The 16,037-nt window shown below is 40.9% G+C and overlaps 1 protein-coding gene and 1 pseudogene across 1 annotated transcript in view; both read left to right on the top strand.

Moving 5' to 3' along the window:
• The window catches only part of RBL1 (RB transcriptional corepressor like 1), a 59,165-nt gene extending 53,485 nt beyond the window's left edge, over positions 1-5,680 (top strand). The window contains exons 20-22 of the mRNA XM_052650509.1: positions 1,244-1,392; positions 3,847-4,011; positions 5,510-5,680. Of these exons, the coding sequence (XP_052506469.1) occupies positions 1,244-1,392; positions 3,847-4,011; positions 5,510-5,680 (485 nt within the window). The remainder of the gene's footprint in view (positions 1-1,243; positions 1,393-3,846; positions 4,012-5,509) is intronic.
• An 8,942-nt stretch (positions 5,681-14,622) lies between these two features.
• On the top strand, positions 14,623-15,514 carry LOC128058089 (glucosamine-6-phosphate isomerase 1-like; annotated as a pseudogene).
• Positions 15,515-16,037: the final 523 nt, after the last annotated feature.

Genomic DNA, 16,037 nt, shown 5'->3' with positions numbered 1-16,037 from the left:
TTTTTCTGCCTTACTAAGATCCTTCAAAAATAATAGGAGTAAAAAAGACATCCAAATGGGGACCGAGATTCCCCAGAGAGATTCCCTGTGGGCTGCCTGACCCTTGGACCATGTCAGGGTTTTCTTATTTTCCTAAGGTAGAAGCATAGTAGTAGTAGTAGTGTTAGTTGCTCAGTTGTGTCCAACTCTTTGTGATCCCATGGACTCTACCCTGCCAGGCTCCTCTGTCCATGGGATTCTCCAGGCAAGAATACTGGACGAGAGGATATTCTCGACCCAGAGATTGAACCTGGGTCTCCTGCATTGCAGGCTCTTTCTTTACTGTTTGAGCTACAGGGAAAACCAAAGTGGAAACATGCTTCTACTCATATTCTCAATGTTTGCAGGCCAATGTATTGAGAATGAGACGTTTTTTTCACATGCTGAATTCTTTTTAATTGCCAGTAGTTTTCTTAGCTGTGTACAAGAAGCTCAGTTTAGGTAAACTTCAACCCAGAGCTAGGTGGTTCTTGTCAGTACAAGTAGAAGATGTTTTGTAATTCTCTTCCCCCAGAAAAAAGAATAGGATAAAGTTCTGCCTGGTGTCACAAGCTACCCTAGAGTTACACTAAAAAATAATGAAAGCACCCTGGGGCAAGCTATAATTTTATAGCTGAAGATGATACCTATAGACAGCATGAAGTTCCTGTTGTGCATGAAAAAATAAGGCTTTTTGAACACTTGTCACCTGCCATGTATTTGCAGAAAAGTAAACATAAGCAATTCACTGTGCTTCTTCCTTAACCTTTGAGGATACACTTTACCTTTTAGAGTCTTTCCACCTTTTCCAAACAGCCAGTAAGAATATCTGCAGTCCCTTTTGTTATCTGAAGCTCAGGATTTGCCACCGTTACCCATATTCTGAAGCTCATTTGAGGTAAATTTCAACCCAGGGCTGGTGCCCCTCTGAGAGTCACCAGTGACAGTGGGTTCAAAGGTGTGCTTGTGAAAACATTCTTGCTGAAGTGATAACTAGAGAATAGAGTACCAACTTAAGTTAACATGTTTGTGTTTCTCAAGTTTCCAATTTAATTTATCCATAATATAGGTAGATTTCTGAACTTTTCTAAAAATAGTCATGTCTTACATAAATATTTAGGTTTATTTGATTTTTTTCGCTTTTATATTGTAGAGAGAGTTGTGTTTCAGATCCCCAAATTATAGATTAAGGTAAACCTATCACAACACTGAATTCTTTTAACAGACTTGGAAGATGCTACAAAAACACCTGACTGCTCCAGTGGACCAGTGAAAGAGGAAAGAGGTGATCTTATCAAATTTTACAATACAATATATGTAGGACGAGTGAAGTCATTTGCATTGAAATACGACTTGTCAAATCAGGACCATGTGGTACGTTTTTTATTTTACTACTTTATTAATATCTGTTCTCATAATTGGTTTACTATGAGATTATTTTGGTAGATAAGTATTTCCAAGTTAAAGCCTTACTGATACATTTTACAGGAGAAAACATGCTAGTGATTAATTAGAGTGATTAAGGCTGTGATAAAACAGACTAGAGAAAATTATGGAAATTTCATCCATACTGTGATCATACGTTGCTAGAAATTATGGATGCATATGGGCAAAGAGTCAATGGGAACATGGAAAAATGAAAACAGTTCTGGTTCTTTTTTCCCTTGTTTTTGATTTCTATTATTATATTTCTGAGAGAAATGTTTTTATCACGATAAAGAGAAAAGGAAATAAATAGGCTTGAATCAATAATAGAAACAACACTAAGAAATTTTTATGCCATATATAGATTTGACACTACCAGCAGGCCTTTATAAGTATTATCAGTGTATAAGCTGACGTTGGTTCCCAGAAGAGCAGACTTCAGTTAAAAGAAAGAGGAACCAAGTAGAAGCTGCATTCAGGCGGTAGCTATATATGTGTCTGTGTCTCTACATTTCTCTCCTTGTCCCTTTCAATGAATATGAGCTGACTGTCCTCAGAGGCCATGACTACTTATTCTTCTCCCTCAGTTCCACACATCCCCCCACCATGTGCTATACTGTGAATATCTCTAACATCAGCTAATTGGGAAAAAAAGAAAACTAGTTTTCCTCGCTTCAAGTGAAGATGATGAATGAAATACTAATTAAGGAGTCATCCCCATTTATGCTTGGAATAGAACATTGTATAGATTATTAAAAGTGCAGTTCCTTCTCACTTTATCTCTGAGTCCTTTGCATTTCGGTATAAAGTCTTACACTTTATACTAGTAACTCAGTCAGTAAAAGAATCTCCCTGCAATGCAGGAGATGGGAATTTGGTCCTTGGGCTGGAAAGATCCCCTGGAGAAGGAAATGGCAAGCCACTCCAGTATTCTTGCCTGGGAAATCCAATGGACAGAGGAGCCTGGGGGCTATAGTACTTGGGGTTGAAAGAGTTAGACATAGTGACTAAAGCACCGGGCAGAAAGTCTTAACCATTCTATTAAGAGATTTGTTCCTTGTTGGACTCTTCTTGCTGGCCCACAGAATACTCTGCCTCTCTTATTATCTGCACTACTAATCTGGTTGTGGGTATATATGTGTGGACTCTTAAGACTCTTGAGACACCTTTGGTGATCAAAGGTGCACGGAGATCAAACCAGTCAACCCTAAAGGAAACCAGCCCTGAATATTCATTGGAAGGACTGATGCTGAAGCTGAAGCTCTGATAACATTGGCCACCTGATGTGAGGAGCCAACTTATTGGAAAAGACCCTGATGCTGCAAAAGATTGAGGGCAAGAGGGAAAGGGGAAGACAGGATGAGATGGTTAGCTAGCATCACTGACTCCATGGACATGAATTTGAGCAAACACCATGAGATAGTGAAGGACAGGAAGCCTGACACTGCAGTCCATGGGGTCACACAGAGTCGGACACAACTTATCACCTAAACAACAACAGTGTGTGTGTGGAGAGAGATCCTTATTGCAAGTGTTAGGATATAAGTTATTCTTTGCCTCACTTTCTGAGCATGGACATGAAGTTCCTAAGCTGTTGGCTTACTGCTTCTGGTGTCTTACACAGAATCCTTCAGGATTTCCTGAAAGATCCAGAAAAATAAATTTGAATTTATCCATTAGTAATTGTTGAAAAACAACGGTTAATGAATCATTTTTAAATTTTTTTACAGCCATAATAAGTTCTTATGGTATAGTTCAGTTCAGTTCACTTCATTCGCTCAGTCGTGTCCAACTCTTTGCGACCCCATGAATCGCAGCACGCCAGGCCTCCCTCCCTGTCCATCACCAACTCCCGGAGTTTACCCAAACTTATGTCCATCAAGTCGGTGATGCCATCCAGCCATCTCATCCTCTGTCGTCCCCTTCTCCTCCTGCCCCCAATCCCTCCCAGCATCAGGGTCTTTTGCAATGAGTCAACTCTTCACATGAGGTAGCCAAAGTATTAGACTTCTAATTAGGAGATACCAATAAGAATAAAAACATGGTACAGGGAAAAAAAGTTCCATGTTGATACTTCACCCTTACGGGGAGAAGGGGAGTGTAGAATAAAAAATATGGTGGAATTCAAAAAAAGAAAGAAAAACTTTCATCTGATATAAGCTTTGGTGGTGGTTTATTCATTAAGTCGTGTCTGACTCTTGTGACCCTGTGGACTGTAGACTGCCAGGCTCCTCTGCCCATGGGATTCTCCAGGCAAGAATACTGGAGTGGGTTGCCATTTCCTTCTCCAGGGTATCTTCCTGACTCAGGGATGGAACCCGGTCTCCTGGATTGTAGACAGATTCTTTACCAACTGAGCTATGAGGGAAGCCCTATAAAAGCTTTACTTTTATGTTATTTCAGATGGAAGCTCCGCCACTCTCCCCTTTTCCACATATTAAGCAACAGCCAGGCTCCCCACGCCGCATTTCCCAGCAGCACTCCATTTATGTGTCCCCACACAAGAATGGGTCGGGCCTTACACCAAGGAGTGCTCTGCTGTATAAATTCAACGGCAGCCCTTCGAAGGTAACGTGCTCCCAAACTTTACTCTAAAACGGCAATATCCATGTTAAAAATTGGATTTCAGATTTCCAGTTAGTAATCTTCAATCATACCCCATTTTTTTTGAAAAGTTACTACAAATAAATACGAACTCTTACTGTTGCAAGTTTCCTGTGATCAAGAGCAGTGGATCCAGTTGAGGGAGTTTAATCTGTTATGACTGACATGGTATTGGGGGAGTTTGCACGAAGAGCACAGTGTTTCCCTGCTCAGGCACCATCTTGAGTGAGAAGGACCAGTAAGGCAGCACCTGCACGTGGTCAGATATGGGGACACTCTGTAAAGAAAGACCTTGGAAGGGAAAGTTCATTTGGTGGATGGCGCCTGGGATAGGGAAAAGCCTGAAAGCAGAGGCCTCTTCTGACTTAGACAGCTCTGTGGTCACCTCCATCTTTAGTCCCATTAATGATGATGATCCAATGGGGATATGATTGCTTTTTTTAGGTATTCAAGGACTATCAAGTAGATGTGTTCATTGTATCTCCAAAAGCCAGAATGACTACCAACTAGGAGTAGTGGGATAGGTTGTAACTCAGTCCAAATACGTGGCAGCTCCTGAACTCATTAGTTTCTTAACTCATTTAGATCCACAGCATTGGTTACATTCCTGCCATACTTAGCAAATAAAGTTTACTGAGATATACCTCACAGACTTGCATTTCCCCTTCATAGAAGCTGATTTCATATAAGGACTTCTAGAAGAAATTCTTGGATAAAATCAGAAATGGGTCTAATTGAATTCTAAGGCAGTAATTTCAGAATCATAGGTCAGAATCTAGGGAGCTTGTTGAACACAGATTCTTGTCCCATAGACTTATTGAATCACAAAGCTCTAGCAGGCAGATTCCCTAGACAGCGCTGATGCACAGTGTTCAGGAACAACTTCTCAAAAGCTGTTTTGCAGTAAGACCAGCAACATCAGCATCACCTAGGAGCATGTTAGAAATGCAGAATTTCAGGCCTCACACCAACTCTACTGAATCTGAATCTGTGTATTATCATTCCCCAGATGATTAGTAAGCACAGTAAAGTTTGAAAAGCAGTGCTTCAGAAAAAAGACCTCAAACTTGATGGAAGTTTGTTTGGTTTATCAGAATCACCTGGAGGTCTTGATAAACTAGAGATCGCTGGTTCCAATACCTAGAATGTCTGATTCAGTCAGTGTAGGGTGAGACTTAAGAATTTGCATTCCTAATAAGCTCCTAAATGCTCTGCTGCTTGTGGTCTGATGTCCACATTTTTAAAACTATTGCTATAATGTAAATCCAATTTTTATAATCACCTGAACAGGTTAATTCTAATCACCCTTATTAAGTTCAACTAGATTCAAAAAAATAATCTCTTCCTCAGTGTTTAGCTTTAGATAGAGGATAAAGGGTAGGAAAAAGCAGTTAGCTTAGTTCTTTGCTGCTATTTCCCTCCTTTCCCCTTTTACTCACACATATCCTCTATTTTTGCACAGAGTTTGAAAGATATCAACAACATGATAAGGCAAGGTGAGCAGAGAGCCAAGAAGCGAGCAATAACCATTGATGGTGATGCAGAATCACCTGCCAAACGCCTCTGTCAAGAAAATGATGATGTTTTACTTAAACGACTACAGGATGTTGTCAGTGAAAGAGCAAACCACTAGTGCCCGTCTCATTTCTGTGATAAAAGCACTTTTCAGGTTGTGTTGCAGGAAGTTGGTCCTCTGTCTTTCAAAACAATCAACCCTGAAGGTAGTAAACATCACTGAGTTACAAGAAAAGTTACACCAAAGTTAAGTGGATTTTTTTTTAACTTTTATCCAAAATGTAGTTGACAGATGTATTTTGAGTTGGATTGTAAAGGAATGTTTTTAAGTGCACTTAAAACGGAATATTTTTAAGTGCACTTAAAAAGGAATGGTTTTAAGTGCCTTTTAAGCATATTAATAGTCATAGAGTTGTTAAAATATTTGTTCTCTGAGTTTTTCAGACAAAGTAAGGAGAAACCTTATAATTTTTAAGGTCACTTTTTAAAATAATCAAATGTCCTCTCCTTCTGGGCTTTGTCATAAGAGGGTGAATAATCTTTTTGGTAGGTATGCTTTGAGATGTTTGTGCTCCCAATTTAATATTGAGTAGAGGTTGGGTTCCATGGCATCTAGGCCAGAGGATGGTGTATGAGCCTGTCTCTGACCCAGTGTGCTAACTCCACATCCAGGTGCCACTGTGGGTTGTCCAGAGGCTTCTCATGCCCTTCCTCTCCTTGAGCAGAAGCATGTTTGTGCTTAAACCCCGCACTACCCCACTCCTTGCTTTCCAACCTTAAGCCCTCTTAGCCTGGTGTCACAACCTAATAAAAGAGCTACTTGCTCCTTTTTAAAACTGTTATCACTTTGTTTTCCAAACCATTAACTTAATTATATATGATTATATCATATAGCTCTCAAAATAGGAAACTGCTTCTCAGGCCAGTAGAGTAAAATACAGAAAAGAGTTGTTAGAGACTAAATTTCCTATTAGTGAGAAAGCAGCCATGATAGTATGTAAGATACTTTTTTTGAGATCATTATAAGATTGATCATTCTCAACATCTAATTGATTCCTTAAGAATAGTTGAAACCTGATTTCTCAAAACCATGTTAATATCACCTCATGCCTTATAATTATACTATTCCATCCGTGACACAGCTGCTTATCACCTCCTGCTCTTTGCTCTCTGTATCATCAGTGCATTATGAGTTTCCCATTAGGGTTTGATTATTGTCCCCTTATGGGTGTTTTCTAGGGCTAGGGGTGCCACTTTACAAAGAATCAGCTGTTCAATATTCACTTTTCTAGTGTGTTTCCAGAATCTGGAAGGAGGTGAATAAGCCATTCTTAATTAATTTTGAGAAAATTTTATCAAACGTATGCTTTTTAAAACTGCAAACCTTATTTTTTTTAATGCTAAATATTTAACTAGTGAAAAGTGAAACTGGCTCAGTCATGTTCGACTCTTTGCCATCCCATGGACTGTAGCCTACCAGGCTCCTCTGTCCATGGAATTCTGCAGGCAAGAATACTGGAGTGGGTAGCCATTCCCTTCTCCAGGGGATCTTCCCAACCCAGGGATTGAACCCAGGTCTCCTGCACTGCAAGTGGATTCTTTACTGTCTGAGCCACCAGGGAGGCCCATTTAACTAGTAACCCTGGCTAATTTGAATTAGTCTAAATTTTGGCTATTAACTATTATCAATAATTATGATTATTAGGAATTTTATTTTTAAATTTTAAGAAGAAAAGTAAGTCTGGTTACATTTTACTTTTCTTAAAATTACATCATTTTTTTGTGTAGTATCTACACATGTTACAAGCCAAATAGCATCAAGTCTGTCTTGAATCCTTGTGTATATTTTTATGTAGCTATAACTATTGTATCATTATTAATGTGCAAAATATAAAGGAGCATTTGTAAATTGTCTATATAAGAAAATCTGGATGTGTTTTTGTCAGTTTTCTAGACTGTATATTCATGTACATAAAATGGTTAATAAAATATTGGTGTTTTTGTGAGATTACTGAATAAAACCTATACTTGTACTCTTTTCTATGTGACTGGATGCAATTGTGCAGTCGTCTATAATCTGTGTCTCTAAATATCTGGTTTATATCTTTTAAATGTCTTAGTGTAATTAAATGTAACATTAAAATTAAAACTTAGTGTAACTTAGTGTAACTAATTAACATTAAAAGTTAATATTCTCAGTGCTTTCCAGGAGCCAGGAAGAGAATGGAGGTGAATTGACTGATTGACAAGTACAGGGTTTTCTTCTGATGTGATGGAAATAATTTTATAACTTGATATAGGTGGTGATTGCATACCATTGTAAACTTATTAAATGACAATGAATTTTACACTTTAAAATAGTTATTTTTATGTTGGGAGAATTTCACCTCAATTGAAAAACGCCTTCAGTTCAGTTCAGTCGCTCAGTCATGTCCAGCTCTTTGCGACCCCATGAATCGCAGCATGCCAGGCCTCCCTGTCCATCACCAACTCCCAGAGTTCACTCAGACTCATGTCCATCGAGTCCGTGATGCCATCCAGCCATCTCATCCTCTGTCGTCCCCTTCTCCTCCTGCCCCCAATCCCTCCCAGCACCAGAGTGTTTTCCAGTGAGTCAACTCTTCGCATGAGGTGGCCAAAAGTACTGGAGTTTCAGCTTTAGCATCATTCCTTCCAAAGAAATCCCAGGGCTGATCTCCTTCAGAATGGACTGGTTGGATCTCCTTGCAGTCCAAGGGACTCTCAAGAGTCTTCTCCAACAACACAGTTCAAAAGCATCAATTCTTCGGTGCTCAGCCTTCTTCACAGTCCAACTCTCACATCCATACATGACCACAGGAAAAAACCATAGCCTTTAGACGGACCTTAGTCATCAAAGTAATGTCTCTGCTTTTGAATATGCTATCTAGGTTGGTCATATCTCTTCTTCCAAGGAGTAAGTGTCTTTTAATTTCATGGCTGCAGTCACCATCTGCAGTGATTTTGGAGCCCCCCAAAATAAAGTCTGACACTGTTTCCACTGTTTCCCCATCTGTTTCCCATGAAGTGATGGGACCAGATGCCATGATCTGAGTTTTCTGAATGTTGAGCTTTAAGCCAGTTTTTTCACTCTCCTCTTTCACTTTCATCAAGAGGCTTTTTAGCTCCTCTTCACTTTCTGCCATAAGGGTGGTGTCATCTGCATATCTGAGGTTACTAATATTTGTCCCGGCAATCTTGATTCCAGCTTGTGTTTCTTCCAGTCCAGCGTTTCTCAAGATATACTCTGCATATAAGTTACATAAGCAGGGTGACAATAGACAGCCTTGACGTACTCCTTTTCCTATTTGGAACCAGTCTGTTGTTCCATGTCCAGTTCTAACTGTTGCTTCCTGACCTGCATACAGGTTTCTCAAGAGGCAGGTCAGGTGGTCTGGTATTCCCATCTCTTTGAGAATTTTCCACAGTTTATTGTGATGCACACACTCAAAGGCTTTGGCATAGGCAATAAAGCAGAAATAGATGTTTTTCTGGAGCTCTCTTGCTTTTTTGATGGTCCAGCGGATGTTGGCAGTTTGATCTCTGGTTCCTCTGCCTTTTCTAAAACCAGCTTGCACATCAGGAAGTTCATGGTTCACGTATTGCTGAAGCCTGGCTTGGAGAATTTTGAGCATTACTTTACTAGCGTGTGAGATGAGTGCAATTGTGTGGTAGTTTGAGCATTCTTTGGCATTGCCTTTCTTTGGGATTGGAATGAAAACTGACCTTTTCCAGTCCTTAGTTTTCCAAATTTGCTGGCATACTGAGTGCAGCACTTTCACAGCATCATCTTTCAGGATTTGAAATAGCTCAACTGGAATTCTATCACCTATAAGAAGCAGAATTATGTCAGGACCTTGAAATGGACGAACTTACCATACGAATTAAGGAAAAGTCTCCCCTCTTCAGAGTGCTTTCAGGTATATTTATCCATTTGAGACTCAAAACTTCAAAGTTCTTCGCTATTTAAGATATTTTAAATTAATTTTTAAAATTAATTTATTTAGCCACATTGGGTCTTAGTTTTGATGGCAGGATCTTCACTGGGTCATGCAGGATCTTTGGTTTAGATGCACAGACTCTCCAGTTGGGGCACTTGAGCTCAGTAGGTACTTCCCAGTATATGGGATCTTAGTTCCCTGACTAGGGATTGAACCCAAGTCCTCTGCATTGCAAGGCAGACTCTTAACCACTGGACCATCAGGGAAGTCCCAAGATATTTTTAATTAACTTTTAAAAAATGTTGGCTGTACTAGTCTTCCTTGTGGCGAGCGGAGGCTTAGTTGCCCTGCAGCATGTGTGCATGTGTGCTGAGTTGCTCAGTCGTGTCCATCCAACTCTTTGCAACCCCTGTGTCATTGGAAAATGGATTCTTAACCACTGGACCACCAGGGAGGTCCCTCTAATTATGTGGTTAGGTTGTTTAACTTAAAAAAGTTTTTTAAAGATGGTAATATTCCAGCTTGTTTTTATTTTGTTACTTACACTACTTTCACTAAGTCAACAAACCTAATATGTTGTAGAAGACTCTTGAGAGTCCCTTGGACTGCAAGGAGATCCAACCAGTCCATTGTAAAGGAGATCAGTCCTGGGTGTTCATTGGAAGGACTGATGCTGAAGCTGAAACTCCAATACTTTGGCCACCTCATGCGAAGAGTTGACTCACTGGAAAAGACTGATGCTGGGAGGGATTGAGGGCAAGAAGAGAAGGGGATGGACAGAGGATGAGATGGCTGGATGGCATCACCAACTCAATGGACATGAGTTTCAGTCAACTCCGGGAGTTGGTGATGGACAGGGAGGCCTGGTGTGCTGCGATTCATGGGGTCGCAAAGAGTTGGACGTGACTGAACTGAAGTGAACTGAGGGATATAAAAGTGATCCAGGCATAGTTCCTGTCCTCAAGGTATATTTGTAGTCTATTAATATAATGGTGTAAGTATAGTAGTACAGTACTACACAGAGAGGAATGGTGTTAGCACAGAGTAGATGATTCACTCTGTCTAAACAGGTGTGTTAGGGAATCTAAAATCACTCTAAGTAGTAGTGTTAGTTGCTCAGTGTCCGACTCTTTGAGATCCCATGGACTGTAGCCCGCTAGGCTCCTCTGTCCATGGGATTCTCCAGGCAAGAATACTGGAGTGGATTGCCATTCCCTTCCCCAGAGGATCTTCCCAATCCAAGGATCAAACCTGGGTCTCCTGCATTGCAGGCAGATTCTTTACCATTTGAGCTACAGGGAAGAACAAAATCACTCTAAAGTGGGGACCAAATAGTAATTTAGTCCTTAGGGATGACTACTGCCAGGGCAGTAGAAGACAGAGCACAACCAGTAGTAAGTCCCAGAGGTATGAAAGTACTGTAGGGTTAGGAATTGCAGATACTTCAGCGAGGTTGAAAGGAAGTGTACATACTCAAAAGTGAGTGCCAAGAGCTAGAAAGGGCCCTTTCTTAGTCGGGCTCTAAGCCAGGTTAGGGAGCTCAGGCTTGGTAATTTCCAATGGTTTTCAACATTGGCTGCAGCTGGGGAGTTTTAAAAAACACATCAGTGCATGGGCTTCTCCCCCCAGAGGTTTCTGATTTAATTGGCTTGGGGAACAACCTAGCTTTAAGATTTTTAAATACTCCCTAGGTGAGTCCAAAATCACTGCCATCGGTGACTGCAGCCATGAGACGCTTGCACCTTGGAAGAAAAACTATGACAAACCTAGACAGCATATTGAAAAGGAGACCTTTGCCCACAAAGGTCTATATAGTCAAAGCTATGGATTTTCCAGTAGTCATATACAGATGTGAGAGTTGGACCATAAAGAAGGCTGAGCACCAAAGAATTGATCCTTTCGAACTGTGGTGCTGGAGAAGACTCTTGAGAGTCCCTTGGACTACAAGGAAATCAAACCAGTCAATCCTAAAGGAAATTAATCCTGAATATTCATTGGAAGGATTGATACTGAAGCTGAAGTTCCAATACGCTGGCCACCTGATGCGAAGAGCCAACTCAGTGGAAAATATCATAATGCTGGGAAAGATTGAGGGCAAGAGGAGAAGGGGGTGACAGAGGATTAGTTGGTTGGATGGCATCACCGACTCAATGGACATGAGTTTGAGCAAGCCCCAGGAGATGGTGAAGGACAGGGAAGCCTGCATACTGCAATCCATGGGGTTGCAAAGAGTCGGACATGACTTAGCAACTGAACAACAACAGGTGAGTACCTAAGGTGAGAACCACTGGTGTATAGGTCAGGGGGGGTGCCACTAAAGTGTTTTCTTTCTAATATTTATTTAATTTAGACTGTGCTGGGTCTTGGTTGCAGGGCTTCCCAAGTGCAGTGGAAAAGAATCCACCTGCCAGTGCAGGAGATGCAGGTTCAGTCCCTGGGTTGGGAAGATCCTCTGGAGAAGGAAATGGCAACCTGCTCCAGTATCCTTGCCAGGAAAATTCCATGGACAGAGGAGCCTGGTGAGCTACAGTCCATGGTGTTGCAAAGAGTCAGAGATGACTGAGCTTGCACACAAGGCGGGGGTGGGTCTGGGGTGGGTGGGTAGTCTTAGTTGCGGCTCATGGGCTCTTCCTTCTTTGTTGTGATATGTGGGACTCAGCATGAGAACTCTTAGGTGCGGCATGTAGGATCTATATCCCTGACTAGGGATTGAACGTGGGCCCCCTGCTTTGGGAGCACGGAATCTTAGCCTCTGGACCACCCGGAAAGTCCCAAAGTGGTTTTTTTATTTTATGTGGATAATGACAAAATCTGATGTTTATTTTAGAGCAGCAGTTCCCTAAATTGCCCAAAGATAAGGATTACCTGAGACACTTGACTCCTAGGCCCCGCCCTTGACCAAAGGAATGAAATCTTCAGGAGAAGAATTTAGGAATTTTGTTGATCTCTGTTTCAAGTGATATTTAACCTCAAGCAAGTCAGAGACGTTTCTGGCAGTGTTTCTCAAATTTTAAGAGCGTAGGAATCACCAGGATTGTTAATCTTGTTAAAAATGCAGTCTGGTGTTAGGTCTGAGATTTTGCTTTTCTAACAAGCTCTTACTTAACACCAGTGCTGCTAGGCCAACGACTGTGCTTTGAATAGCAAGTTTTAGAAATCTGGAAGCTATGTGGAGGAGTGATTAGAGGATGTTTAGCCTGATGAGAGACAAGTTAGTCATTTTTAACTTGGTTTAATTTTACCACCTTCAGGGACATTGGCAATGACATGTTTGCATTTTGGGTTGTCACAACTGGGCATGAGAGGTGGTGCCCAGTAGGTAACTAGCAGACAGAAGCCAGAGATGCTGCTCAACATCCTACACTGTACTGGGCAGGCTCACAACAAAGAATTATCCAGCCCTAGTATCAGTTGTGCCAATCCCTGAATTAAGTGAACTTTTACCTGGGCAAGAAGAGCTCTGTGTTTTAATGTCATAGTAGTGGAGATAGAAAGGAAACAACCAAGGGTTACCCAACTGAGCAGGTATGGAGACCTAGTCAGTGATGGCTTCATAAAGAAGATGACTTTCCAAGAAGGATTCATGGTAATAGATTCCAGGTGGGATAACTAATACACACATGGGATTATTTGGTGTTGATGATAGATCCTTAATATGTTGAAGAAAATGCTCCTGAGGTTTCAGATTCTACCTGTGTCAGTGGTTCCATCAAATTTTCCCATGAATCACCTTTGCGGGTTTATTAACTATGCAGATTTAAAGTGTAGTACACAAACAGCTTTGTTAAGCATCCCAGGCTATTATTCTTACCCAGGAACTTCAGAAGGTACCTATCTAATGATCAGGAATACAGAGATCTGGGTTCAAACATCTGCCCTGGCACTGTCTCACCAAACCAAGTGGAACTTAACTGCTTACTCATCTCAGTTAGGTCACCATCAAGTCAGGAAATAATTAATTATGGAAAATAACATTGATTTTAGAAAATTTAGATTATATATAAGCAAAAAAATAAAAACTATATCCCCACCAACCAGAGGTTACCTTTTCAAATTTAAAAAACATTTATTTTTTTTTCACTTGAGGAAATTGTGTAAATCTTGTTTATACTATGATGAATTTTTCCTAGCTTCATTGAGGTTTAATTTACATAGAATAAAATATACCCATCTTAAGTGTATAGTTTGATGAATTTTAGTAATTATGTATATTGTAAAACTACCACCACAATCTTTATCTTACTGTGCTTTGCTTTATTGCTCTTTACAGATAATTGCTTTTTTTTTTTTAAACAAATTGAAAGTTTGTGGCAACTCTGCATCAAGCAAGTCTTTTGGACTTTTGCAACAGTATTTGCTCCTTTTGAATTACAGTTTTCATCTTTTCCAGATATACGCCCAGGAGTGGGATTGCTGGATCACATGGCAACTCTATTTTTAATTTTTTAAGGAACCTCCATATTGTTTTCCATAATGACTGTGCTGCAGTGACCTCTTGATGTGAATCTTCCTAGACTTTTTTTCAGTGAATTATGTATTTTTAAAGTATTAATAAAAATGGATCATATATGTTAACTTCATATATCCTTTTTGGTGGTGGTTGTTTAGTTGCTAAATCGTGTCCAACTCTTCCAACCCCGTGGATTGTAACCTGCTAGTCTCCTCAGTCCATGGGATTCTCCAAGCAAGAATACTGGAGTGGGTTGCCATTTCCTTCTCCAGGGGATCTTCCCAACCCAAGAATCAAACCTGTGTCTCCTGCATTGCAGGCAGATTCTTTACGTATTGAGCTATGAGGGAAGACTATATCCTTTTTGCAATGTCTAAATTTTACCTCTCTGACAGTATTAATGCTTGTCTTCCAAAGGATTATTATTATTATTTTTTTTTTTAGTATTTATTTGTTTGACTGCATTGAGTCTTAGTAGCGGCCATAGGATTTTCATTGTGTCATGCAGGATGTGTTCACTGTGACACACGGATTCTGTACTTGTGGTGTGTGAGCTCCAGGGCAGGCAGCCAGTGAATTATTTATGTTATCGTCAAACAAGGAAAGATTAGCACAGTCACTGCAGCCACTGCAGGAAGTGTCCTCGACAAGATGAAGTACAACATTCTGGACCACTATTCCCAGGCCAGTGAGTACTCAGCCAAATATATCAGGAATTTGCATCACCCAGTTTAGTGCAAGACCAGACAAGTACTTCACTCTGGGGTTCCCCTCTGGGAGCAGCCCCACTTGGCTGCTACAAGAAGCTGATTGAGTACTATAAGAATGAAGACCTGTCCTTCCAATATGGAAGACTGTCAACATGGATGAGTATGTGGGCCTTCCTTGAGACCACTGAGAGAGTTACCTCCTTCATGTGGGACACCTTCCTCAAACACATTGACATCTGCCCAGAAAACACCCAAATTCTGGATGGGAATGCAGTTGGCCTACAGGCTGAGTGTGATGCCTTTGAAGAGACAATCAAGGCTGCAGGTAGGGATTGAGCTGTTTGTTGGAGGCATGGGCCTTGATGAACACATTGCCTTTTACAAGTCAGGCTCCAGTCTGTTGTCCAGGACCCATGTGAAGATGCTGGCCATGGACACCATCCTGGCCAGTGCTAGGTTCTTCAGTGGTAATCTCACCAAGGTGCCCACCATGGCCCTGACAGTGGGCATGGGCACTGACTGTCATGGTGCTAGAGAGGTGATGATCCTCATCACAGGGTTCACAAGGCGTTTGCTCTGCACAAGGCCATCGAGGAGGGAGTGAACCATATGTGGACCATGTTTGTCTTCCCACAGCATCCCCACATGGTGCTTATCCCCACATGGTGCTTATCCCCACATGGTGCTTATCCCCACATGATGAGGATGCCACCCTGGAGTTGAAAGTGAAAATCATCAAGTATTTCAGAGATTTAAAGCTTGTTCATAACAAGTTGGTGGACCCCCTGTGCAATATCAAAGAGAAACAAACAGAGAAAAGCCAGCCTTTTTAGAAGCCATACACTGATTAGCTGATGCTACTTGTAGTCTCAAGGACCTCACTGGGACAGGTGGGTCTCTCTGAAGATTGTCTTTAGGAGGACAGAATTGTTTTTCTTTAATCTAGTATGGTTACTAGCTAAATGGGTGAACTTGTTCTTGGTGGTGCAGTGTGGAGTCTAGTCATGGAATTCAGCTAATTTATAATTTAATCAGAAAAAAATCACTACATAATTTTGATGTTTGCCCCACGGATTCGGGGTTTTAAACTTGTTATTGTGCCTCTAACACTGTTCATGTGTACAATATACTCCTGTCAGGAATGTCTATCATTACATGCACTGATTCTCAATTGAGAGGGAGTTTGGGGCTTATGTGTGTATTGGACAAAACCTCTTTGGAAAGTCTTAAAAGCCTGTCTTGGGTAGGCCTGCCCCTTGTTTTAGAATCATTGTTCCGGATTAAGGAACAAACTCAATGTCTAAAATCAGTGTAAGGCAGCTGTTCCTTTAGTCGGTAACATGTGCCATGGGAAGA

Source organism: Budorcas taxicolor, chromosome 13 (assembly GCF_023091745.1).
Source record: "Budorcas taxicolor isolate Tak-1 chromosome 13, Takin1.1, whole genome shotgun sequence".
Classification (NCBI taxonomy): Eukaryota; Metazoa; Chordata; class Mammalia; order Artiodactyla; family Bovidae; genus Budorcas; species Budorcas taxicolor.
This window is presented reverse-complemented; position numbering and strand designations above follow the sequence as displayed.